This window comes from Cyprinus carpio, chromosome B1 (assembly GCF_018340385.1).
Source record: "Cyprinus carpio isolate SPL01 chromosome B1, ASM1834038v1, whole genome shotgun sequence".
Taxonomy (NCBI): Eukaryota; Metazoa; Chordata; class Actinopteri; order Cypriniformes; family Cyprinidae; genus Cyprinus; species Cyprinus carpio.
Window position 1 is genome coordinate 18,179,955 of NC_056597.1, and position 25,906 is coordinate 18,205,860.

General features: G+C 36.0%; 2 protein-coding genes across 11 annotated transcripts in view; both read left to right on the top strand.

Moving 5' to 3' along the window:
- The first annotated feature begins 75 nt into the window (after positions 1-75).
- Positions 76-13,684, top strand: LOC109086107. The gene is made up of 26 exons (XM_042716842.1): positions 76-227; positions 524-583; positions 2,372-2,411; positions 2,753-2,812; positions 2,998-3,083; positions 3,175-3,227; positions 3,393-3,414; positions 3,556-3,596; positions 3,830-3,876; positions 4,106-7,591; positions 7,744-7,852; positions 7,961-8,028; positions 9,055-9,153; positions 9,226-9,341; positions 9,960-10,050; positions 10,162-10,276; positions 10,790-10,879; positions 10,993-11,076; positions 11,158-11,197; positions 11,281-11,385; positions 11,832-11,932; positions 12,023-12,088; positions 12,207-12,316; positions 12,463-12,584; positions 12,835-12,960; positions 13,485-13,684. The coding sequence occupies exons 2-26, from the start codon at positions 564-566 to the stop codon at positions 13,576-13,578; spliced, it is 5,391 nt and encodes a 1,796-aa protein (XP_042572776.1). The 5' UTR covers positions 76-227; positions 524-563; the 3' UTR covers positions 13,579-13,684.
- A 4,355-nt stretch (positions 13,685-18,039) lies between these two features.
- Positions 18,040-25,906, top strand: part of LOC109093772 (dystrophin-like) — a 101,045-nt gene continuing 93,178 nt past the window's right edge. For 4 of the 10 annotated variants that reach the window (XR_006153743.1, XM_042716849.1, XM_042716845.1 and 1 more), the window contains exon 1: positions 18,116-18,414. Coding sequence is in view for 8 of the 10 variants with exons in the window: in XM_042716849.1 (XP_042572783.1) it covers positions 18,333-18,414 (82 nt within the window). In the remaining 2 variants the exon portion in view is untranslated. Of the gene's footprint in view, positions 18,415-22,316; positions 22,397-25,906 lie in introns of those variants that run through there. The other 6 variants (XM_042716846.1, XM_042716843.1, XM_042716847.1 and 3 more) reach the window with 3 other exon arrangements.

Sequence of the window (25,906 nt, forward strand, 5' to 3'; positions counted from 1 at the left end):
AGATTCTTAAATCGATAATATATCCAACCAAAGCTCGCTAAAAAATGTCTTTTGTTATATTTTATTTAAATGGTTATAATAATTCCCGCTCCACTAGAGTGCGCGAGAGGGACACGTCATGTGTAAAGTCACGGAGCGTGCCGCGAGGAAGAGACGCGGCGGTTGAGTTCAAATTTTACGAGGAAAATAAATAAGACAAGCAGCGAATGGAGGGAAATTAAGTTTGGGTACTGCGCTTTATTTTTATTTTTTTTAATTCAACTGAAATATTGCTTTTATGAAAGTAAGACATGTTTAAAGTCATTGAAATGCCGATAGCTGTTTGTTTTCTTTAGTATAATGCTGTTGTTGCTATGAGCTAACGTAACGTTATGTCTAGTCTGACAGTCACAGCAAAACAAAACACGCCTGAGGAATTACAGAAGTGTTACTTAAATGTAGATAACGTTTAGAATGATTTTAACAAACCACCTTAAACGGTTTATTTATTTCAAATATAGTGTTCCTCACTTTTGTTTTTTAGATTTTGTGAGCTGTAACGTTATCACTCAGATGAACTGAAGATGGAGCAGCTGAATTTAGGGTAAGTCGATCTCTTATAGTGTATCCAATTTTTTTGCAGGTAAGACCGAGTCTACAAGCAGCTTTGGATGAATAATGCAGTTTTGCACTTACTGATTGTGTATAAATTATTGAGTCGGTCTGCGCATTTAAAATGTTCAAATGTTCTTTTATGTTTTTTTTTTTTTTTTTTACTGTACTGAGCGTATTTAAACTGAAGAGAACTCTGTTAATGTTTTGATAACGTTTTCCTTTTGCTTTGCTGTAATATAAATGTCATAACTATTGTATTTTGAGATTATGACCTCATCTCTTAACCCTTGTGTAGTCTGCTGTCACTTCTGAATGAATACAGAATAAAAAATAAATAAACATTTTTTTGTACAACTGTAGCAATGAAGGGGTGAAACTCAAATATCTAGAGTGCAAAATCAACACACCCACACACACAACCAACAACTCAGGAAAAAGTGGACCGCAAGGAAGGGGTTATGCACACTCAAATGAATTGGTCTGGATATAACCATATAGCCAAAATGAGCCAGAAGACTTCTAAAACATCAAGAGTGTAAAACAGATAGCCAAAATGAGCCAGAAGACTGAAAGATATGCACACTCAAATGAATTGGTCTGGATATAACCATATAGCCAAAATGAGCCAGAAGACTGAAAGAAGAGGTTAAAATCACATCAGACCCAGAAGGATTAAGCTCTGATAAAGCATTCCTGTTCATTTTTGTTACATTTTTATAGAATTTTAATGTTTTGTGTAACAATGCTTTCTGTGTTCAGGTTTGAATTTAGTAATAATAATGCAAAAACCTACATTTCAGGTCAACATGTAAAACAAAAATATATATATATAAACCTTCACAAAAAGTAGTCTTTGAAAATGCGTTAATGTACGTTTAAATCCACAACCTAATAAAAGAAAACAATTATTTGTAAAAACAACTAGGGAATTCACAAGCCTCTCTATAGAGTCCTATACAGGCATATAGTTGTTACACCACGAAATTGCATGTTTTTCTTTCTTTGCTTTCACCAGGAGGTGCTATCCTGCCTTCAAAAATCAGATTTTAAAGGACTAGTCTCCATTTTAATCTAAAAAAACTGCATTGTAAAAAATTAGGATTATTAAATAATTTATTTTTTTCAGTGGGAAAAATTTATCAGAATTATTGCATAAAAATTCATTAGTACCATAAAATTCTCGCAAAATACAAAGGAAAAAATAATAAATATTATTGAACAAAAATCGATTGATTTTACTGTAGAAAAAAAAAAGTTACATTTCCGTGTCCGTTCACTTTTGACCACGAAGACCTTGAGTGTAAAACAAATCTAATGAAGGTTAAACAAATCTAATATTTTGCCATCTAATATTACTTGTTTAGGCTTTAGTAGGCTGGAAATAAGCTCAGCTCGCTTGTCATCATATTTTTGTATATTACAAGTCAATGACTGTTGCAAGTTGCGGAAGTAAACTCTTATGGGTCTTTCTTTTATCATTTAATTACTTTTATAATGACTGTTTAAATGCATCTGTGTAAATAAGCATACATAAGAAGATATTTTGAAGTTGATAATTTAGTTACTGTCATGCATTGACATAATGCAAAAACCACTTATTTTTGTGCTTGTGAAATTGATTTCAATGTCCATAATTCTATTAGATAAACATTTGATAAACACATCTAATAAATGTCCATGTTTTCTAAGTAAGTTGTTTTCTTTACAGGTAAATTCCACAATATGTTATCAAAAAACAACTTGTATTGCTAATCTTTTATTCTTTTTTTTTTTTCAGCAAAGAGGAAGTGAAATCCTCGAAAAGGAGACTGTCTTCGGTATGTATTCATTATGTCACTGAAGAGGTTGAAACATTACCAAAATGTATCTTTTCCAATATATATGTTTATATATATATATATATATATATATATATATATATATATATGAACTATCAGTATCTTTGCATACTAGTTTAGGATGAATATATTTCGGTTTTTTTTTTTTTGTAATGGAAGAATGTACACATAAATGATAGCTCGATAAGTGTCCCACTTTACCTACAGTATATTCACTCTGTTACAGCCTGCAAGAAATGTTGAGCCTTTTCCTCTTAATTGTCTTACATTTCTAAATGTCTCAGGACATAATATAGTCCCCCTTGATTGTCCCCTGACAGATTTTAAAAGCTGCTCGAACATCTATGAAAATACATGGAGCTGAGCAAGAAGAACAAAAGGTGATTAAGTGTTTTGAATGTAATGTCTTTGTTGTTGTTGTTTAAAAAAAAGGAAAAAAAAATATGAAAAAAAATATATAAAAAAATTATAAAATATATATATATATATATAATATATATATAATATATATTTTTTTTTTTTTTACATTTTTTTTTTTACTTTTTTTGTGTGTGTATTTATGCAGGAGGAAATTGTCAAGCCTGTTGAGAAGAGGAGAAATTCACGAAGAGTGAGTTTTGCCACTACAAATAATGTTCGAGTCTTTACAAAGTAAGTTCAATGATGTCGATGTACTGATTGGAAGATACAAACATAAATTACATGTGTACATAATTCATTTATGATTTTTAAAATTTCACAGTGATGCAAAGAGTGAATCTCCTGTTCTGGCATCCATTCAAAACACACAAGTTGGTAAGCAGTTTATTTGTTTTTAACGTGTTACCTGAATTAATTTGTGGTGTATGGTTAAAGATTATGTGTACCAGTTCTCTTAAATGTAAAGCATTAAATATTTCTGTTGCATGTATAAAACATTTGCACGCTGTTAATTTACCTCATTGTGTTTGTTAAATTCAGGAGGAGATAGACCAAAAGAAAAGTAAGTAATGGCATATATAATTTTTTTTTTTTCCATTTGTTTTCCAACTTGTTCAAGTTGGACTTGTTTAGCTGCTTTTCTATGATGTGATCCACATCATATATGTAGAGCTTTAACTTTCTTTTTTTCCTCTTATGACAGGATTCTGCATTTTGTGGATGAGGGAAGTCACCAAATCAAAGGTAGTCTTTTTCATGGAAAAGATGTCAAATTTTGCTGACCAATTGAGACATTGTTCTCCAGTCTTGTTCACAGTGCAAGTGGTTTTATTCAAAATGGGAGTGTGTTGACATAATTTGAATAAGTGATGTTCACTGTACCACAATCTACTGATTTCATGCATGTATTTACATGCTTCCTGCGAATGATTTTCATAGTCGGACAGTGAACCACTAAACCTTTCCATTTCTTTCAGGCCTGGATACTTTGTTGAACACTCCTCTTTATCTGTCCCAGCATAAGGTAAGTAATAAATCTAAGACCAGAAAGGCAAAAATATTATGAATTTCAGGCTTCTGCAATTTGACATCCTTGATTAAAGTATATGTATGGTGCCACAGACATTTAATTTGGAGTGTGTTAATGTACAAATCCTGATTGTCAATAACTACTTCTGTATTTTTTTTGTCATTGATACACACCTTGTTTTGACACATACTGATTATTTTGACCTTTCTCTCTTAATTTGTAGGAGAATTTCTTCTCCGATCCAGTCTTGCAAGATGACTGTGTGGATAGAACAGTGCTGCTCGGAGAGGATACTGGATACATGGATATTACTCAGAGTCACACAATCACAATTGATAAGGATTATGAAACTGAAGAAGAGACAAACCCAGATTTTAGCATCAACATGGCTCAGACGACCCGTGGTGATCAGAATGTCACAAGTCAGAAGGGTTTGCCACATGAAGCAAAAGCAGAGAGGAGAAATGCTGCCAATGACTCAGACTTCACTGCTTTTCTCGCCAGTATGAGCTTACCCACTGTAAATACCATTAAACCCCACTATTCAGAAAATCAGCTTGGTAATATCTTCGGTTCAGGTAATACAAGCACATCGGATATTGATATTCAACAAAGGTGTTCTCATGTTGGAATTGTTGAAGACGATGATGTAGAGGCAACCAAGAGTCACACTGTTGTAACTGAAAACAAAGATGATGCTCAGCCTTTTACACCCTCTATTTCTGTAAATCAAAGAGGTGTTGCATTCATGACAGATGCTTTTTCGAACATCCCAGATGACATGGAGCTCACTTTGAGCCAGAGTGCAATCAATGTTAAAGTTACAGGAAATATCAGTTGCAATGTCCAGGCAGCTCTGGAGCACAATAGATCCCATCATTTCTCTGAGGATGACGATGCAATGGAGATGACGAGGACCTTAGATGTATCTGTTCGCGAAAAAGACCACACAATGAGGCTGAAGGAGCAAGCTCAGCCTTCAGTTCCCACAGTAAGAAGGATGTCCTCCTTTAATATGATTAGAAATGGAAAGACAACAGATCAAAATAAAGCTGGTTATTTACCGAGCAATCTCTCAATAGTCCAGACTGATTCTGATGATATGGAAATGACGGGAACATTTGATGTATCTGTTAGAGAAAAAGACCACACAACAAGTATGAAGGAGCCAGCTCACCCTCCAATGACCAAAGTAAGGCAGATGTCCACTTTTGATTCTTTTGGAAATGGAGAAATAGTGGATCGAAACAAATCTAGCAACAACTTTATAGCTTCGACTGCTAATCCTGACGATATGGAGATGACACAGTGTCAGACTATTGTTCTTGAGGACAAACAATCAAGTGGAAACAAGCCATTCAGCAACACAAGGAAGAGTTTGCCTTCTTTATCCAGATCTGTTCGAGAAGATGAGCATACAGGCAATATGAAGGAGGAAGCTCCGCATCCAGTTCTCAGAGTAAGCAAGATGCCCTGCTTTGATTTAGTTGGAGGTGGATTGATTATGAATCACAACAAATCAGGCCACCTCCCAATAGCCCAAACTGCAAATTCTGATGAGATGGATATGACACAGTGTCAAACTATTTTTCTTGAGGCCAAGCAGGTCAGTGGAGACAAACCTTTAAACAACTCAAGGATCAATAGGCCACATACATCAGTATCAGGACCTGAAGGCAGTGATGGGATGGACATGACTCAAGCATTCACTGGGCGTATAATGTCAAATGCTTTTCCAGCCTCCAAGAAGAAAAGAGGCGAAAGCATTCTGATGCCTGCCACAACTACATCAGCTCAACATAATGATAGTGACTGTATAGACTTGACATGCCAAACAAGTACTTTTGATAGGATTTCTACCCCAAGCCCTGATGAAATGGAATTGACCAGATGCACCACTATTAACATTGACTCAAACCGTACTTGGTTAGGGAGTGCTGTGGATATCACAGGTATAAGACGAACACCAATCTCTGCTAATCAAACAATCACTGTGGTTGAACCTATGGAGATGACTGAGGTACCCATTGCACCAGTCAGTGAGCAAAAGTATAAAGCTTTTATGACTCAAAGAAAGTCAGGAGCAAGAATGCCCTTGATGTGTGATCCTGAAAATACTGAAGCTGATAACCGTCAGACTGATTTCTCCAGCCCTGATGACATGGACATGACACAATGTCAGACTGTTGTGCTTGAGGATGAAAACTGCAAGAGGGCCGAACCATTCATTAAATCCAGGGAGAGTTTGAACCTTGTATCTACGTCCTCCAGTCCTGATGTTGATAGAATGGAGATAACCCAGGCACTCTCCGGCAATATCGTGTTAAAGAGCTTTGTATCCAATGAGGAAAGTAAGCATGAGAGAAATCTGTTGCCTGTAGCGCAAAGTTGTCAAACACAGGATGAGTCTGACTGCATGGAAATGACAAGTCAAGCCAGTGCATCAAATCTAGCTATTCCCTGTGTTGATGATGAAATGGAACTAACAGGATGCAACACGATAGCAATTGACTCAAAAAACACATTGGCAGCAATTGCTACAGAGATCAAAGTGCATGACAGTGCACTTTGGGCATCAACATCTGTTTCTAGATGCACCGTGTCACGTGAAGAACAAAATGAAGTGAGTGAATCTGCCAAGTGTGCTATTAACCATGTCTTCCCCTCAAAACACGTTTTTGATCTTGATGGCAAAAACATTAAATGCAACAACACAGAGACAATATCCTATGGCCCAGCTGACATGCAAGTGGACAAAAATTGTGAAATGGCACATCCAAGCAATGTGATGACGACTGATGAAGACAGTGATATGCAGGTTACTAAGGTGCTTACAATGCCCATTGAAACAGAGCAAAGTTTTTCTTTTAATGAGAAAGAAGCACCGATAAAGACTTTCTGTGGCTCTAGAATTGAAGAAGAGGGTCAAGCACTTTGCCCTAACAAGGAACAAAGTACAAGCTCAGTTCAGCTTGAAGGTTCCTCCTCAAATGAGTCTGTAGTTGATTCCTTCATTATAGAAGAGCTGCAACATGCAAAAGTAAGACGGAGAAGTCTAGCTGACTTTCAAATGGAGCTTCGCAACATGTCAAAGCGTATCCTGGAAGAGCAAAAAGTTATAACGGGAAGCACAACTGCACCTCTGCCTTCTTGTTCCCTCCCTGAGAATTCCCTTAAAGAGCAGTGTGAAAAGGAGATTTCCAATGAGCCAACTTTAAATGTCACGCCTAAAGTCAAGCAAATAAATAATTCTGTTCAAAATGAGAGAACCACACCTTTTAGTCTTAAAAAGAAGGCGTTCTCATCAAGGTTGTCATTGTGTGGTATCGTACCAAAACTACCAAAACGAGCTACAACTGTAACTCCTAACAAAACTGTGACCATAAGTACTAATGATTTACAGTGTCTTCAACTAGAGAAACATTTTGAGGTTGCTGAACAAAATAGCAACTGCAAAACAGTCAATATTAATGATGAAGAGTTCCCTGAAATCTGCAGTGAAGACGACTTGTCAGGGAGTCTTGAAAATTGGCCAATTAACAAGCAAGATGAACTGGATGGTTCTTTGGTTGTACCTAAATATGAAGGGCCTTTGGAGAATGATGTCTTTGAGTCAGACACAAGCACGAGTCCTTGTTCTAAAAGGCCGCACCCAGAGGAAGACCTTATTACAGAAGAACGAACCAAGAAAGTCTGTGTTTCTGACATGGTAGGCACAAAATGATAATAATTTCCACTTTAATACTTTGTTTGCTTGGTATTTCCTGCTACACACTTAGAGGATGTTCTGTAATAAAGTGTTAAGCTTGGGCATCATTGTTGTGCATTATTATGCTAATGCCTAAGATTCTGTCTCCTCAGGGGCCTGACTGTCATGAAGCTGCCGTACAGTGGGAAGGTAATTTTACAAGGCATGCTGCTCAGAATCCCAGGGCAAAGACAGATGAAGACATAGGAGTGTCTGAATCCAGTGAGTTACTTGTGTCAGTTCTCAGACACAGTGAAATGCACTATGCAAAACCATTAAGAAGATTTCGATGTGGTGTATATATAAAAGAAAATGTGATCTGCTTTACAGCTCTCAAATACTCACAGTTTGACTCTCATATGGATGGGACACTGGATCACGCATTTGATTTTAGCAAGGTAGCATTATTTACACATACACTCTCAGGATTTTTTTGTGTACTGCCTATCACTGGCTATGTTTACATGCACACTTTTTGGTTCAGTCGGACTGAATTCATTACGATTGATGAATCTGATTGTAGTGTTTACATAAATGCTAAATAAAGTGATCGGGTTGATGTATGCGTTTATATGTCACAAGCTTCAAATCGGAATAGATTCTTTTAGACAAGCGCACACTGCCCAAATAGTGAAAGTGAAAGTGACATATAGATAATATATAGTTTCTCACTGTTGGCACATAGTAATTCTCTCCTACACGGTTTCTTTATTTGTTTTTAACAGCAGAATTAATATTTACCCGTTTATGGATAAATATACATATAAACCGCTGTGCTGTGCTGCTCATGTTTATCATACAAAAAAAACCTCCCAGTGCCCAAAACTGTTTTGCCTGTGGATGAGTATCCAAAACAAGGTTGTCCTGCTTCACTTCACAGTTGCCGAGTGAAAGGAGAGTTTTATAATGACAGGACACACATTTATACAACACTTTATTCAAAAGGAAGAGCCGCTCGTTCCGTACGCCATTACGTTATTTCTGCGTCATTGCACATGCACAGTTCTTTCAGTTTCGTGGTTCAATCCGATCGAGTGTTTACATGCATGCTCAATCATATTAGAAGAGGAATAAACCACCCCCTTCAATCCGATCGAAATTTCATTCCGATTGAGCTCAATCGGATCGATTAAGGTGTTTATATGATAATTTTTCAATCCGATTGAGCCGTCAATCCAATTACAAACGGATTATTTGGGTGCATGTAAACGTAGCCACTGTTGCTCATACTTAAGGGATTTAAACAACAATAAATGTTGCACTTTGCCCTGTAACCCGTCCCATATTGTAATTGCAACAGACATGAATAATACTTTTAAATGTGTGAATTGTTTAGGGAAGTGTGCTTTGACACCCTAACATGTTTTGCATGGAAAAGCACTACTAATGACAATATACAAGTAAAGTAATTCTTTTATTTCCAGAAACTTGAGGACGGAAGCATCACAGTGAATGAGTTCCTAAGCCACTTTGGTATCAACTTTGTTATTCACAGATCTAGACCAAGTGCTCTTCCTGACAGTGTAAGTAGTCTGGCTTTCTCTGTTCTCTTTGTGAACATATGTGATGTTTGTAACACATCTTTCCTTTTTCAGTGTAGAGCTGGAGAGACACGCACCATGGAGGATTTGCTCAAAGAGAAATACATATACCACCCCAAGCAGAGAGTATATGAGCACGATTGTAAGAATCTCACAGAGATAGTAGAGAGGTATGTACCAGTCTGGATTTGATAATGCTGCTGACACTAAAAACACAATATTTGTGTGTGTGTGTGTGTGTGTGCGTGTACTGGTATATATGGTTTATGAGGACACTTCCTGTGTCCCCATAAAACAAAAGGCTTAAAAAACATACAAAACGGTGTTTTATGAAATCCAAAAATTGCCAGTAGTTTTCTGTAATGGGTAGGTTTAGGTGTAGAGTTGGTGTAGGGCGATAGAAAAAAGTTTGCAATTGTTTGTGTGTGTGCACGTTTAACTGACATAAATTATATATATATATATATATATATATATATATATGGCTGCACGATAAATCACGTGATTGTCATGCGCATCTTGTCAGTAAAGCTGGCATTTAATACACAGAGCCGTAGTTCACTGACAAGCTACGCAACATCGCGTTCATAATCGAAGCTTGTCAGTGAACTACGGCTCTGTGTATTAAATGCTGCTCCATCTGAAAGCACTTGATGGAGAATGGAGATTTACTACTAATCACAGAACCGGCTTTACAGACGAGATGCGCATAACAATCGCATGCGATTTATCATGCAGCCCTAATAAAAAAATGACATTATATTTTTTTGAAACTAATTTCTTCATAGACTTAAAGAACAGATGCCTGAACAAGAGAAATCCCTGGGATGCATTAATGAAGACCTTCAGCAAGAGTTATGCACTCTCTCTGAAGAGCAAGTATGTCGTTTTCACAGCCAATCCTGGGTCATCTTATGTTAAATCATTAAATTCACATCTTATGTTTTACATCTTTGAGATTAAATCTTCATGTATGTTTGTTTTCCTCAGTTAAAAAGCTTTGGCTCCAAGTTGAAAGAGCGAAGAGTTTACTTTGGAAAGAGAAGCAAAGCACTTTCTCATGAAATGAAAAGAGACTTGTACTCAAAAATCAAAAAAACAACTCAATCAAAATAATCTTTTTTACTCTTATTATTTGAAAAACACTTCTAAATTAAAGTTCTTAGTTTCTCTTCTAATTTAAAAAATTACAAAACTTTTATTTCCTTTGTGTGCATTTACTTTTAAAACAGGAATTAAGCAGGGCAAAATGAAGGACACAACCTTTTTAAATGATAAAAAAGTAAATTTAAAATAATAGCCATTATTCATACACACACACACACACACACACACACACACATCACACACATCACAGCCATGAACTTGATTTACTGCTGCTAGAATTTAATTGGATGAAATGAGTAAGTGCATGATCATCAGTCATCAGTATTTTCGGTCTGTTTTCCTAGAAGAAAAGGTTGTAATTTTGGGTAGTGTTTATCTGTTAAATGTTGTTTTAGTTTAGTTAGTAGTGTTTTGTATTAGTTTTTCATTTTGTTAAAGTAATACACTAGTGCTAACCTACTTTGACTAAAAGTCTTAACCACTGTGCATCTGTATTTCCCCCAATACATTTAGGATGCAAAACAGAGTCTGATATCTAAAATTAAAGATACAGATGAAATGATCGAAGACTTGGATGGATGCATTAATGATTTAGAAACTGGTATGGATTTCCTTCTTGGCTCTGTTTCATGTATGAATGTGTAAAATATAAAGTACTACATAATCATATACTAATATCTACAGGTAAATAACTCATTGCTTCTTCTATACTAGAACTTGCATCTGTAGAGGCCATGATTATGGAAGATCATCTCGATGCTCCTCAAACCAGACCAGCCTTAAAAGCCAAGGAAGAGGGTAAGTGTGCTTCTATATACTATAAGCTAGTAAGGAAGATGTAATGATTTGTCTGTGTTTTTCCTCTTCTCTCTACTGAAGATTTGCATAGGCTTAATTCAGCTGTCACGGAAAAGGAGAGGTACTGTATATTCTTCTATCAGCACAATAGAAAATGATTAAGATATCAATTTTTTGCTGAATACTAAATTCTGAACTTTTTAGGGATATTGGTGAGTTGGAGATTCAGCTGAGGTCTTTGGAGAGCCAACAGGAAAAGTTGCAAGGGGAATCCAGTAGCCTTAAGAATCATCTTGCAACCTTGAACAGGTATTTGTTTTTCCTTCAATTTAAAACCGATTGTAGCAGCACTGTCTACACTGCAAGCACAGCACACGAGTGACAATAACAATCGTAGAACTCCCCTATAATAATCAATTCAGCTATTAAAGAACAGCAAACATTGCAACATCACTCACTCGCTGTGAGGTCGGATTTGTTGATTATAATCGCTTGCTAGCTTTTCTAGAACGCCAGCACACAAGCTAGCAGAAATGACACTTCCATGCTTAACCCATGTGGTTTGCTAATTTTTATTTTTGCTAAATACTAGATGTTGCGTTTAGTATGTTTAGTATTATTGTTATTATTTGACTGCTGTGCCTAGACCACATATATATATATATATATATATATATATATATATATATAGAAAATATATGTATGTATGTGTGTGTGTATGTATTGTGCTGAAGGTGTGATGATTTGTCTTTCAGCATGAACGAGTGGTGTCTTAATGCGACAGATGAAAAGGGTGCTTTGTTTACCTTCCTTCACAAAACTGTGCATCTGCAGGTGAACCTTCAGACACCTGCCGGTGAGTTGATTATCACTTTAATTACTCCTAATGGTTCATTATTAATCATTATTGTCACATAATAGCATAAAATACTCTCTTGTCTTTCAGGAAAGGACTGGATGACTGAGGATGTGGAGCGAAATATAGATGTAAGCTTCCAGTTGCACCTGAATGGTAAGTGAACAATAAATGAAATTACTTTTTTATTATTATGTTTTTATTTATTTATTTATTTTACATTTAAATATTTAAAATCCATTTTTTGGATCTCCCCTGACAATTTTTTTTAAAGTGGAAAAATCTGAGTGTCATGCAAGTATGGTCCACAAGTTACTTGCACTATACTATCATTCTCAAACTCAATGGACACAGAGGTACCCAACAACCCGGCATATACCAGAGGTAAACACTAACACTACAAAGTATAAACATTCAGTCTTTAATATTTTGAGACATTGTTTTGCTACAAAGGTGTGCACGGTTAAGATCTAGTCTGAATAATATATGACCAGAAGAAGTCTAAATGCTGTCGGATAATTTCTCAACAGCTGCTTCATGACATTAGTTTGGTGGTGGGTCGTCTCAGGCTCTTGGGAGAGGAGATTCACCGGCTGAAGAAGTGGGGAGGATTGAAGCTCCGCATCTTGAAGATCACCTGTACACACACACGGTGTGTTACGCCTTTTACTAGCTTTTATTCATGCACTTTTCCTTGGCATGTTGAGGAATGTTGCTTATGTGGATGACACAGATTCAAGTTTTTACATCATCTTAACCTCTAAATCTCTAAAAGACCAAAAACAATAGAAGCATGTGTCAACTTGATGTTTTTAATGCAGACATGCTTTTAGAAAAGTTTGTAACTATAATGACAGATTAATGAATTTGTAAGCATCTGTTTTTGTTTTTTTTTCTTTCAGAGTTCATGTCATCTTCTCAAGTCTGAAAGCATTTGAAAAGTTTGAGTTAAGTCTGATGGTCACTCCAGACTATCCCTTTGGGCCACTTCACATACAGGACTTCAAAAAACACTTTGGGGATACAAGGTTTGAAAGCAATTAACATTTTTAGATCACAACAAGTTGAAATGTTGTTATCTGACATTGTGAGTGGAGATAACATCACATCCATTAGACAGGATTGTTATTAGAAAGAAATATTATGAAGTCTCTAGGCAGCGTTTAGTGAAACACAACAGCTTCTCACATCTAACCGTTCAAAGAAAAGTACAAAATATTAAAGTAATATTAATTGTAATATTTTCTGTCTGTTGGACAGAAATATTGTTTATGACTAGAGTAATTTATAGCACAGTTTTCTATATACCACAAACTAATTTTCATTTATATACTGTAGATGAAATGTTATTTACATTGGTGCTTAGATTGTCAAAATTTAGAATTAATCAAAAGCAGTTCTCTCAAGATCAATCACTAACATGTGGCCCATGGTACACTGAAATGGAAATATTACCAGCAGCTACAGTGATGTTCACTTGATAAATGTATTCACACTACATGTTTATTTTGTGTTGATATTGTTTCTGTTTTATGCTTGCTGTCTTCTGTAGGTTGAGTCAAATTGAAGACATCATATCATCAGTCAAACCAGCAACAAACTATCTGACAAAAGTCCTCAAGAAAATTCATGATGACCTGTGTTAGGATCTCAGGCCTTGTTGTTTAATCTGTTCTTTTCTATCTTTTGTTTGTATATATTGATGTTTGTATAATCAAATAAATAAGAATTACAAATGTAGCCAAAAACCACATCAACTTTGCTGGCATTCTTTACTTTTCTTGGCCTGTTACGATTTAATCTTTGCCTCATGAATCCAACTAATGGAATATGATGCAACGGAGCCTCAGATGCTACTGCTGATGATAATTACATATGAAGAATGCAGATAATCTTGGTTACTGGAGTGAATGATGCTCTTATGTCCCTATTTGTTCTCAGCTTTTTGTGGGATTTTATTATGGTTTGAGTTCAGAAATATATAGAAATTTGCAAATAGTGGCAATCAGTGTTGAGAGAGTTCCTCCATTTAAAATGACTGATTTAAAATTAGTCAACCAATGGAAAAAACATGTCCTCATCCTAAAAATCATTCTCTTAACGTAATTAAGCCAGAAATGAACCTTTTTACAAGAATTTAAAAGATAATTATATCACTGTAATGTTATTCCCAACATCGGTGGCAACAAACAGCAACTCTTTATTGTATGTCATCTTTCAAAAGGCTAGTTTGGCCTCAAGCCCAACCAGCAATCTCCTACATAGACGTGAACAGAAGAATGATTTGTATTGCATGGAGCTAATAATTTGTTACTGTCAAGCTAGCTGTCAGGTAATCAAGATTTAATGCCTTGACACCACAGGAGAAGATTTTAGGAATGCTCCTGACCTTTGACAAGACTTGTACTGCATGGAGATAAATGGATGGGCTCTGTTCATTTCAGAGATAATTTTGTGCAACATAGAATGCGCAAAAACTGTGACAGTGAAGGAATGTTCCTGTACACATGAATTATTGCAGTGCAGCCTGATAACAAAAAATAAAAAATACATAACAGTGCAATACGACTTCAAACCAATAGTTAACCCAAAAATGAACATTTACTCACCTTCAGGCCATCGAAAATGTAGATGAGTTTGATTCTTCATAGGAACAGATTTGGAAAAAATTAGAACTACATGACTTGCTCACCAACAGATCCTCTGCAGTAAATGGTTCAGTTAATGTCTTCTGAAGTCAAAAGCTGCATGTTTTTAAGAAACAATCCATCAATACAGTTTTTAACTTTAAACGGGTTTCAGCTAAAACTTGAGTCTATAAATGTTTCCTCCAGTGAAATGAAATGAAATTGAAGTGCAGCCTTTAAGCTTTAATTCAAGAGGTTGAACAAAAATATAACATACAATGCTTAAGAATTACAACCATTTTTATACACAGTCCTCCCATTTCCAGGGGCTCAAATGTAATTGGACGAATAAATATAATCATAAATAAAATGTTTATTTTTTTTGTATATTTTGTTGAAAGCAATGACTGCCTTAAGTCTGGAACTCATGGACATCACCAAAGACTGGGTTTTCTCCTTTGTGATGCTATTCCAGGCCTGTACTGCAGCTGACTTGTTAAACTGTTTTTAGCTACAATGTGAGTCCATAATCCATAACAATGCTTCCTCCAGTAAAAGAAAGATCCTCTTAGCATATTTCTCTCCTAATTCAAGCAGTTATAGATAGTGGACTCTAGTGGATTTCAGCTGCAATCAATGGTTTGACGTTAAAATGCCTTAATAAGTAACCATTTTTATACACAGTCCCCCCATTTTCCCGGGCTCAAATGTAATTGGACAAATAAATATAATCATAAACAGCTTTTGAGTCAATTGTCCAATTACTTATGGTCCCTTGAAGGGGGGGGGGGGGTATTTTTGTTTTCTTCGCTTACAAAAAGTGTTCCCGTCGCTTCATATAACCCAGATTGCACGTCTGATGGCAGATGGAGTATTCTGACGACGACTTTCGTACCTTTTATGGACCTTGACACTGTTATTTACTTGGCAGTCTATGGGACAGTCACAGGCCTCCCGGTTTTCATCCAAAATATCTTTCCTTAAATAATTTTCCTTTTGGGGTGGAGTATCCCTTTAAGCCCATATTCATTATACAATTGTAACATGAATTTGTTTTGGTCAGCAGCTAAAAAATTTTTTTTTTTTTTTTTTTTTTTTTTTTTTTTTTTATTGTGCCTGTTTCCAAATATATATTGACCTTACTGTGTATATATATAAACACAGTCACAGTTGTGTGGGTTACCTGTGGATTATTGTAATGTTTTCGTCAGCTTTTTGAACTCTCATTCCGAAGGCACCCATTCACTGCAGAGGAGTCATTGGTGAGCAGGTGATGTAAGTGATGTTTTGGGTGAGCTATACTTGTGAGAGTATGTTATACATATGCAGTGTTATTACCATTATGACTTGACCATGTTTGCAGAATCCTCCTTCTGAAGCAAATCTTTTCAGCATTGAAAACCAACATGCAGACTTTGACTGGCAGTTGTTCCACATCATTTGCTTGGGTACAAGTGAGAATGATGGATCGCTGACTCCTTGTGAAGGTAACTTTATATAATACCCTGTCTATTTTTGTCTTCACTATTTCTATTTGATGCAACCAAAGTTAAGCCAGAGTAGTGCATTAAAATCATATAGAACAGAAGTCCATTCACATATCAGGTTGACGCTCTAAAGCAGTGGCTATGTGTAAAAATTGAAAATGCAAGCTGTGCTTCAGTGATCTTTAATTACTCAGTTCATGTCGTTTGTCCCACAGCATTAGTGTGATTTTTTTGTTATTTTATTTTTTTTTTTAGCAGAAACTATCAGCTCTCTGATCATGATGCTATCTGGACATAGTCCAGGAAATAGAGAATGAAGAGGAATCTTGTTGGCTATGGTTGACAGGGACGGTGCTTATTACCACGTCACAGCTGGCATCATTCTGTGATTTACATCATAAAAGAATGTCCTCTGCAATTACAGAGATGTTAATAAAAGCACTTGACCTAACAGGGCACAGTAGACTGTATTTAAAGGCTTGTATTTAGATGAAAAGCTATTAGCAAACAGTTTTGTTATTGAAATGTATGGTGGGTGAATGGACTACTTTTATGGTGCTTTGGGTCTTTTATAAAGACTCTGCTAAACTTTGATTCACCTCCAAATCCATCTAATATTCTGTTATTCTTTTTTTTTTTTTTTTTTTTTTTTTTTGGATAATAAATGTGCTTTTAGACTGTTTTCAAACACAGCAATGAATTCTAAAAGCAGAGATCTTTAAGAATGGTTTTAGTATTAGTAGTAGTTTTAGTATTTTATATGCATGCACTCTACTTGTTTGGCCGTTTTTAAGCCCAAATATTGAATTGTGATTTTGATGCAATGCCTGCAGTCTGGGTTTATTGAAAGATGTGCTGTTGCAGGTATACGGCTTATTAATCCAATTTTAAGATATTTTTGTTTTCCTCTTCTCATCGGTTTGATTGGGTTACTTAAAACATCCTGTGGATGTCAAAACATGTTTACCGACTTAGAACTATATTGCTCTTATGTTAATGAATCTGTGTTTGCTGCAGTCGTGAGCAGGCAACAGATTGTTTTTGTTTATTTCATTTATTCGTTCTCTGAAAAGACCTTCAAAAGACAAACAATCCCAAAGACATAAGAGCCGGACAGGCTTTTTTTGAATTTCCATTAACTGAATCACAAAGTACACTGCTATAAAGTCTTATTCCTCCTTGATCAAATATTTTACTGATATCATGCCAGTGAATTCTACACACTTGTTTACACTCCCCATGCCATTACAATAATAAAGCAGAATTGAATTTTATTTACATTTCTCAGATGCTCTTGCCATCTCACTAGATGGAACCCAGAGTGGTTTTTTAGCTGAGACAGATCCCTATGGATGCACGTATTGATGAGTCTACTACACCTTGTATATTGAAAAAATGCCTCCTGAAGTGTTTCTATGAAGTATTAAAACTTGATGCAGGCTCCTGGTCTTATTATGTATAATTGTATATGTGTATGTTATTTAAAAGGAAAAAGGTTGTCTTAATGTTTTGTGAAAATTTAATTCATTGCTCAGAAAAAAATCCATCACCTAGGCCACATGAGCAGGAAAAATTATGTAAACTGAAGGTTTGTTGTTAGCTTGTTGTTTTAAACATGCAGTTTATTATATTGTTCCACAATATTAATGTTTTTTGTGTATTATTGTTGTTGTTTTGGACTGAACAGACATTATAAGTTTAAGGTTTTGGAAGGTGGAGTACCAGGGGTTAAAAGGCAGGACCGGTAACTAAAGATACAGAGATTTAACCCCACATTGAGCAATCTATGAGCTATAACCATTGAGCCTTTGGGCAAGACACTTAACTCCAGATTGCTCCAGTGGGACTGTCACTATAATAAATGTACTGTAAGTCATGATTGATAAAATTGTGAACTTGAGTTTTTCTACAAGACCATTTATTGGTCATTTGTTGTCAAATGGCATGGTGACCGATCCTTTGCTGTTAGAAAAAAAAAACCCAGTTTTTGTGTGTGAGAGTGAAATGAAGCAGGCCTTCATAACGGCTCTCTATTTTAAGGCGAGTAGAATTTGCCACCTGTCTCTGCTTCTCTGGATGCCTTGACAGCTTGTTTTCCCCCTATCATAACAGTCCACAGACAGTCTCGTCCTTGTGTCATTCACAAAAATTCAGTACTGTATTTGAGGTTCAGTTTGTTTGCAGGGCAGCGATTCCCGTCATTGGTGGGGTCTTGGTGTCTCCTTCCTTTTTCCGTTTCTAAAACTACAGGATTAAAGGATTCGACGGCAGTTTGGATCTTGTGTCATGGCAGAAGCAGGGAGCCAACAGGACCAATGGGAGGAAGGTTTTGAGGATGAATTCGGAGAAATTATCAAAACTCGATCAGGTAGGAGAAATAATGATCCTTACATGTTGTACATGAATTTCAATATGTTCATTAAGTGCTAAAATAGTATGCCTTATAAGTTATTTTTTTTAATGTAAACATAATTCAGCTTCAGATTAGTTCTTATTTAATTATATTTCTTAATCATATTTATAAGCAGCAGTCCTAGCCACATTCAAAGTAATATAAAAACTTTAATTGAATTTTACAGCAACATATGTGTTAGTTAATTTATATTTACGTTTCATTGTGTGTCTGTTCATTTTGTTACTCAGATCAGACATTTACTATTAAACTTTGAACAATCCAACTTGAAAACTAATTTCTGGCTTATGCTCCACCCTGAATGAGTTCACATCTATTTTTTTTCATCACTGTCATGCTGTATTCAGTAGGGATCATGAGTGATCTATAAATGCTCTCTGGTGGAAATAGGACAGGTCTTAAAGAGCTTGAAATAGTTGCAGCTGCCTGGTGTTGGGTTTCAGAGTTCCTTGTTGGAGATTTAGCATGTTGTTGTTGGCTGTGTGTTGTTTTGCTGGCAGAAGACTCTTTCTCTTGTGTTTTCTGTGCGAGTGTGTTTATGATCAGCAGGGAAATTTAGGAGAAAGTAGGCAAATGAGTCAACAGCCTGATAAGCAGCCACGGGACACAAACATTACAGTAAACCTCTGAGAACATCTGTTATCTGTCCTAAATCACGCCATACATTGGTCATTTAAACCAATTTTTGAAGCTTTCATTCATGGGTAGGCTGTATAGAAACTGAAAATCTTTTTTGTTACATTTTTGGTTCTTCTGATGGCTTCTTCAAAATGTATGATTTCTCTAAAGCACCAGTATATAAATGGTTTTCTAGACTGTAGAAGGGTAAATTTCACAAAAGCTGTAATATCTGAGTCATACTTCACCCCAAAATTAAAAGACATAAGACACTATATTTTGTATAATGAAAACTGACTATTTATGCATGCATGTATGCATGCATGCTTGTGATAAAGATACATTTGGAGATAAATATTCTTTAATATACAATCTCAGACAGAAATATGTTTGGAAGATTATTTATGTTTGTAAGTAGATATATATATATATTTTTTTTATTAATTATCTTCATGAAAATATTATTAGCCTTCTGATTTTGGGGGAAATTACCTGAATGTTTTATTATTATTAATCACCCAAAACATTTTTTTTTTTTTAATGGAACTTGAAGCTATTCTTGGCTCTAAAGTCCTATTGGTCCTGATTGGAGCACTTGTTTATTTATTTTGTGTATGCTAATATCTTATTTTAAATGCGTTACTGAACCCTTCTGAGGCTCCTGGTATTCAGTGCCATTTTTACAGTTGGACGCGACAGTTTGACTCCTGGGACAATTTGAGATTGCAACTCTATCTTCTGCTCATAGTATCCATTCTGTTTTTGTGGTATACCACTGCATGAGGCCTGCAGGAGTGACTGACATGTTGACATCTGCCATAGAATCTTCTGACTTTAAGAAATTCTCGAAATAACCAAGTTTTCTGCTTTGCATACTCCAAAGAGCACATTTTATCAAAGAGTATAAAATGTTTTATGCAAGCTGTCAAAATGTTGATATTAAAGCCTTTTTAATAATCAAATATTACTGCAAAATTATGATAATAAAAAGCTGTTTTTTCCTTGTGAGGATATAGGGGCAGGGAATAATATAAGTATTTCTATATTAGGCATTAATCAGGGACAGTCAATAGTACTGGTGTTTCTATTTTTGGATTTAATGGGAATATATATACTGTAGAAGATATAATTCGGTGTGAGCTGCCACTGTAAGGCAGTATTGAGCAATTTCTGCTGAAAACATCATTCAGATCTCTTGAACATCTCTCTTAGCAAACTCAGTCACTGGAGACCTCTGATCATTTTTTCATTACATAACCAGAGAAGCATGCACTGAAAAAAAGATGCCTCGAGTATTGTATTCTCAAGAAATGTCTACATTTTAAATGCAGCAAAAGTATTTTTATTTTATGATGGGATTACTGAGAAACTGTTTGCAATTAAATCTATGAATAAATGACTTTTTTTTTTCTAATTTCGATCAATACTTGAGGATATACCAAACAAGTATTATTTTTTGACTGCCAACATGGGTGGCATTCTGAAGAATCCCCAAGGGTGTCTCCAGTATCTTCTCAATTTACAATGAGGAGTGAACAGATATAAATGCTGAAGTTTTGAACTGAAATACTTTCTGAACTTTAGGTGTTTACTCCTCTCTATCAGGGTGCGTTTTAAAGCCCTGGAGGCTTTTTTGACATTTGCCGTTCACTCTTTACTTCAGTTATTCATCAAATAAGCAGTGGTTGGCATCAGGGGTGAAGAAAAATGATATTGAAATGAGATCTCCACCCCTGTTTGGCATTTTAAAAATTCAAATAACAACTAGTAGCCTACATTAAATACTGCACGTATATATGGTCGGTCTCTAAATGAGAAGCATAGCAGACATGTTTTGATGTGTGAATAAATGTTTAACTGAGATCTTTTCGATATTGAATGATGGTATGATGAAAAGTCTATCTTTTAAAGACAGCAACCTGTATTTTGATTCTTATTTTTGTCCTCATATGATTCAAGTCTGCTGCAACTTATATCTGCTTCTGTTTACCTCAATAGCAAGTAAAAATTTAGCAGAGCAATATACAGTGCAAACTTATTACATTAGGAGAAAGAAACTACTGATGAGATAAAAATATAGATATTTTCTGGAGCAAATATGATTATGCTCTGCTTTTTTTTCAGTACCACAATACTGTACACAATGCTCTTCCAAGAGACATACAAAAATCATTCTCTCCATTGGACAGTGGGATCAGTTTTTTTTTTTTTTTAATCTCACAAGAATGGATTACAAGCATGGACTGTTATTTATTTAGGATTTCTCTGGCAGATGTACAGATGGCATGGTGATGTTCTGAGTCTCATGACTTTATGTGAGATGTGCCACCAACTGCACAAAAACATGAAATGGCCCATTTCAGACCACTGTTGAATTCATCCATTTTTAATAGACCCCAGGCATATTAGCCTACAGGAGATGAGAACGGACACCAGTAAACGGTGGCTCTTTTAACAGTGCAGTTTATTTTCTAAATGTCCGACTTGTAATTAAAGTCTACAGAAAATAATTTCATACTAATTACCCATTATTCAGTGTGGTAATTGGCTACAATGACTTTCACGGTTCTTTTTCAAGGGTTTTAAAAAGAAAAATTTGAGCGAGCTCTCGTTTGAGGTTCGTCCTCAGCGAACAAAATTATATTTTAGTACAAGCTAACCATCAGATAGGCTATCTTTCCTTACAAAGACTTTTCAAACAAACTCCTAATGTTTTGTGGTTTATTTGTAATACTTAGAACAGGCTAGATAAATAATGACAGTGTTTTATGTTGATGTTATGCGTTCTCTGCGCATTCCAATCCGAAAGTGATGAAACGCTCTACTGTTTCTATGGTTACCGCGATTTCTGTTCGCGAGCGTCTATTAAACGAATTTGTGCGCTGACTAACTTGCAGTTCAACTTTCCTGTTTACTGAAATGTAAGGAACTCGAATTGAAACGTATTCATTATTATCGGCACCCTGCTTACGTAAGTAATTAGCCTACATTCTAGCACAAACAAGTTTAATAAAGTTGTTCATTGTATCCTTGTGATATCGATCCCTCTCGGGTGGCTACTATCGTTCCCAGAGCTGTAAGGTTAGTCAGCAGCCGGCGTGCCAGAACACCGTTAGCCTACACCTGCCGGTATCAGCGGATCACAGCAGAGCTATAACTGCACCCAAGTGAGGGAGTACGAGAAAATAAAGCGGCAAAAGTGTCCACCCACAGTTCCTTCACCAAATCATCTTCGGCTTTAGGCATGGACGAGTGTGTTTAACAGCAAGGAAACCGGAGAATCAAACTGCGCTCGCTGTGTTTAACGTTACATACACAGGTAACGGACACACACCACAAACGCGGCTGCCTGCGACTCCAAAACCCATTACGGGGGAAAGAGTTGCGTTTGTTATGGTGTAAAATGCTTATTTAGGTAAGATTGAATCATCATGCTGAAATACTCTTCTAGGGTGAGGTGACTATTCGTCCGTTGACGGCTTTTATTACGGCGTGTCACGTAAGATTTAACCAGATTTAACAATGGATCCTCCAGCCGGGTGCGTCTTGTCTATAACGGGATCTGTTCTCACGCATGGAAAATTTTGTTTTGTTGTTAATTACGCGTGGACGGGTGTCTTTCGTTGTTTCTCGTACGCGTTACTAGTTGACGGCTAAATGTGCGCGCTTTGTAATCAGTCGTGATTTTATAGACGAATGCGAGAGAAAGTTTGGTGGTAGTCGCTGCTGTTTAAACTACACGCGCGGTTGTCATATAGACACGGAGTGTTTCCAGGCTCTTCGAAACATTTGGGTTTGCGCTTGTAAATTGAGAGGTGGCTGTGGTGGAAAACATATGGCTGTAATCTGTGAATACTGTCTTGCCTCGGATGTGTGTGCTGAGATTAGGCGGCTAAAAGCAGGTGTGTGCGTCCAGCGTTTTTGTATTTGCCCGTTAGCTTCGGCTCAAGCCCGTCACCCCATCATCCTATTTGCACAAGGGCGGATATAATCCAGCAGCAGCTGCCACCTGCCTGGAGTCACGCCTCCGATCAATGGCAAGCAATGCTTTCATTCTCCTGTCCGTCTGCACACATTAATCTGTCTGCCAGACCGGGCTCTATAGATTTATTTATTTATTTATTTATACTTTATTATTCCTTCTAGTCACAGTCTTCTAATCACTCCCATAGCTAGTATTTGATGCTATTTTTTATCTCTCAACATCTATAGATAAATTAAAATCTGTATTATACTGTAACTGATAAATGAATAACAAAAATATGCATGCATGCATTTATAGGCTAGGCTACATTATCATGGTCTCATAATTTCATTAAATGATCTGCATTGCAAGATCAGTTTTTGTAGATTGTGGAGTCGTTGGGACCTTTAACTGTTTAGGGCTTTTCACACTTGAAATGGTTAACCTTGGGTCAAATCCCGAGTAAAGGAATCCTGGGTTATCTTGTTTCACGTTTCACTTCCTATACTTTACCTGGGATTTACAGTTAATCCTGGGTTTTTATAAACTGATTTACACATTTTCAGTGTTGGGGAGTAGCTAGTTACATGTAACATAATTTAATTACAAAATATGTAACTAATCTGTTACAGTTACTGAGAAAACACATGTTGTTAAATTACAGTTACTTATGAAAATGTTAACTATTACAAAGGGGGTTACATCTGAATATTTTCTCACACACACAGAGATTTAATTGTTTTCTTTCCTAAATTGCGCTGACTGTGCTAAAATATGAGACACGTTTCAGAAGTTTAGGACGCATGCTTCTTCAATAACTATTTTATTTGGGGTTATATGCTTTATTTTTTAAATGAACTGTTAACTGTTTTTTTTTTTTTCGAGGCACTGTTATGCCAGTGTTTCCGCAAAGATTTTATTTCAAAAACAGTATCATAGCAACAAAACTATTCCTTGTTATGATTTTACAGAGGTGCTAAAGTCTGATTTTGTTTAGTGATGAAGGATTTTGAGTCCTGTCAATAGTCAGTGTTCTACAAGAGTACTACTGTAATGTTAACCCTGCCTGGTTTAAATGTATGGAAATGATTAACAGTTGAAAACATTCATTAAAAATTTAGAAAAGTAATCAGAAAGTAAGCAAATGTAATAATAAAATAATTACACTACTTATTACATTTGAAATAGGGTAACTTGTAATCTATAACCTATTACATTGCCAAAGTAACCTTCCCAACACTGTACTTTGTACACCCTGGTTTAACGTTCATGTGGGTATAAGTGTCATTGATTGGATGAATGCAGCACGTGACCCGTTTAAAAGTTCTAGGATTGTGCAAAACTTAATGGGATCGTTAGAAAAACATTCTTGGAGCATATTTTAGGAACATTCTAACACCACCTTTTCACATTTGGCACCACATGACAGTGGTTGATGCTGTAAAAGTGGTATAACCCTGTGGTCCTAAAGCAGGGTTTCCTAACCCGGGTGAAATTAAGCGCCACCTCTGAACTGCAAGTGTGTAACATTCCTTATCCTGGGGTTAAAAGCTGTATTTAGAATGACGATAACTCAGGGTTAATTTCTCATAATTCTGGTTGCCAAATTGGTTATGAACACCACTACTGCTAAAATATCAGTGTTTATTCTCTCTCTATATATACACACACTCACATTATATATATATATATATATATATATATATATACACACACACACACACACACACTCTCTCACACACACACACACACTTTTTTTAATATACATGTTATATTTGTCTACAGTTCTTCCAATTTTTTGTAAATGCATATTTGCACCATTAATTTCCAGCAGTTTTATAAAGTTGTCCAATTGCATTTTCAAATGTATGAGTTTTATTGGCTTTTGTTTTGTATTGAATAATGCTTAGCCCATTTGGGTTCTTTTTATAAAGGGGTCATCGGATGCTACGTGCACTTTTACTAGTTGAAATGTGTGTTGGCAGGCCCCTCCCACAACAGTTTGATTGACAGTAGCGTTTCAGCACAGACTGGACTGGCGTCTTAACTTAGACCCGCCCTGAGTGAGATGTCATCAGTCCGCCATTGTTTTACCGCCAGAGCAGATGTAGACAAGAATGTTTCCTAAGTGATTGAGGTGTTTTGTTGTTGGATGTAATAATGAACATAGCAGTCGTCATTTACTCCCAACATCTAAGCCGATGAAGACGCAGTGGATTACATTTGTTTCATGAAGGGAATGCGCCCCCGATCTACCTAATTGCGTCTATCTTCGCGTGAATCATTCGTGGTTCAGCTTCACCTACAGAAAAAGTGAGTATTTTTAATGAATCTTTGCAAATCGCCTTTCCTAATGATGTACTAATTAGCAAGTTTCACGATGAATGCAGCTAAAGTAAACAGTCTCTCTGAGAGCAGCTAGGAAGAGAGGGGCGGGGTCAGCAGAGCTAATTAACATTTAAAGAAAAATGCTACAAAACGGCTTGCTCTGAAAAAAACTGTTTTTGACAAAAAATATTTTTTACACTACCATTGTGATATTTTAACCAAACAAACAGACTTTTCATTAAGACCCTAAAGAATCATATCAACTTGTGGGAAATGGGCATCTGATGACCCCTTTAAACTTGCTGTTATCACCTACAGAGCCAAGGCTAAATTCCTTTTCATTGCAGAACATTATTATCAGGGTGTTTCAGAAATGATAATTGTCACAACCAGGCAAAACAACTGTTATGGGCTGTTGATTACAATTGCATATTGTGACAGGAGGACATCACGCAAGGAGTTTAACACCTCTGCTTTTCAAAACATCGATCTTCAGCTTTGTTGACAGATCTTTGTTCACACTCTTTTTCATGAATC

Excerpts from the sequence above, each read along its gene's own strand:
- LOC109086107 (XM_042716842.1), top strand. The coding sequence starts at position 564 with ATGGAGCAGCTGAATTTAGG. Across the intron at positions 8,029-9,054 it reads ACGCATTTGATTTTAGCAAG|AAACTTGAGGACGGAAGCAT; the intron begins GTAGCATTATTT and ends TTTTATTTCCAG. Across the intron at positions 12,089-12,206 it reads CTTCCAGTTGCACCTGAATG|TGGAAAAATCTGAGTGTCAT; the intron begins GTAAGTGAACAA and ends TTTTTTTTAAAG.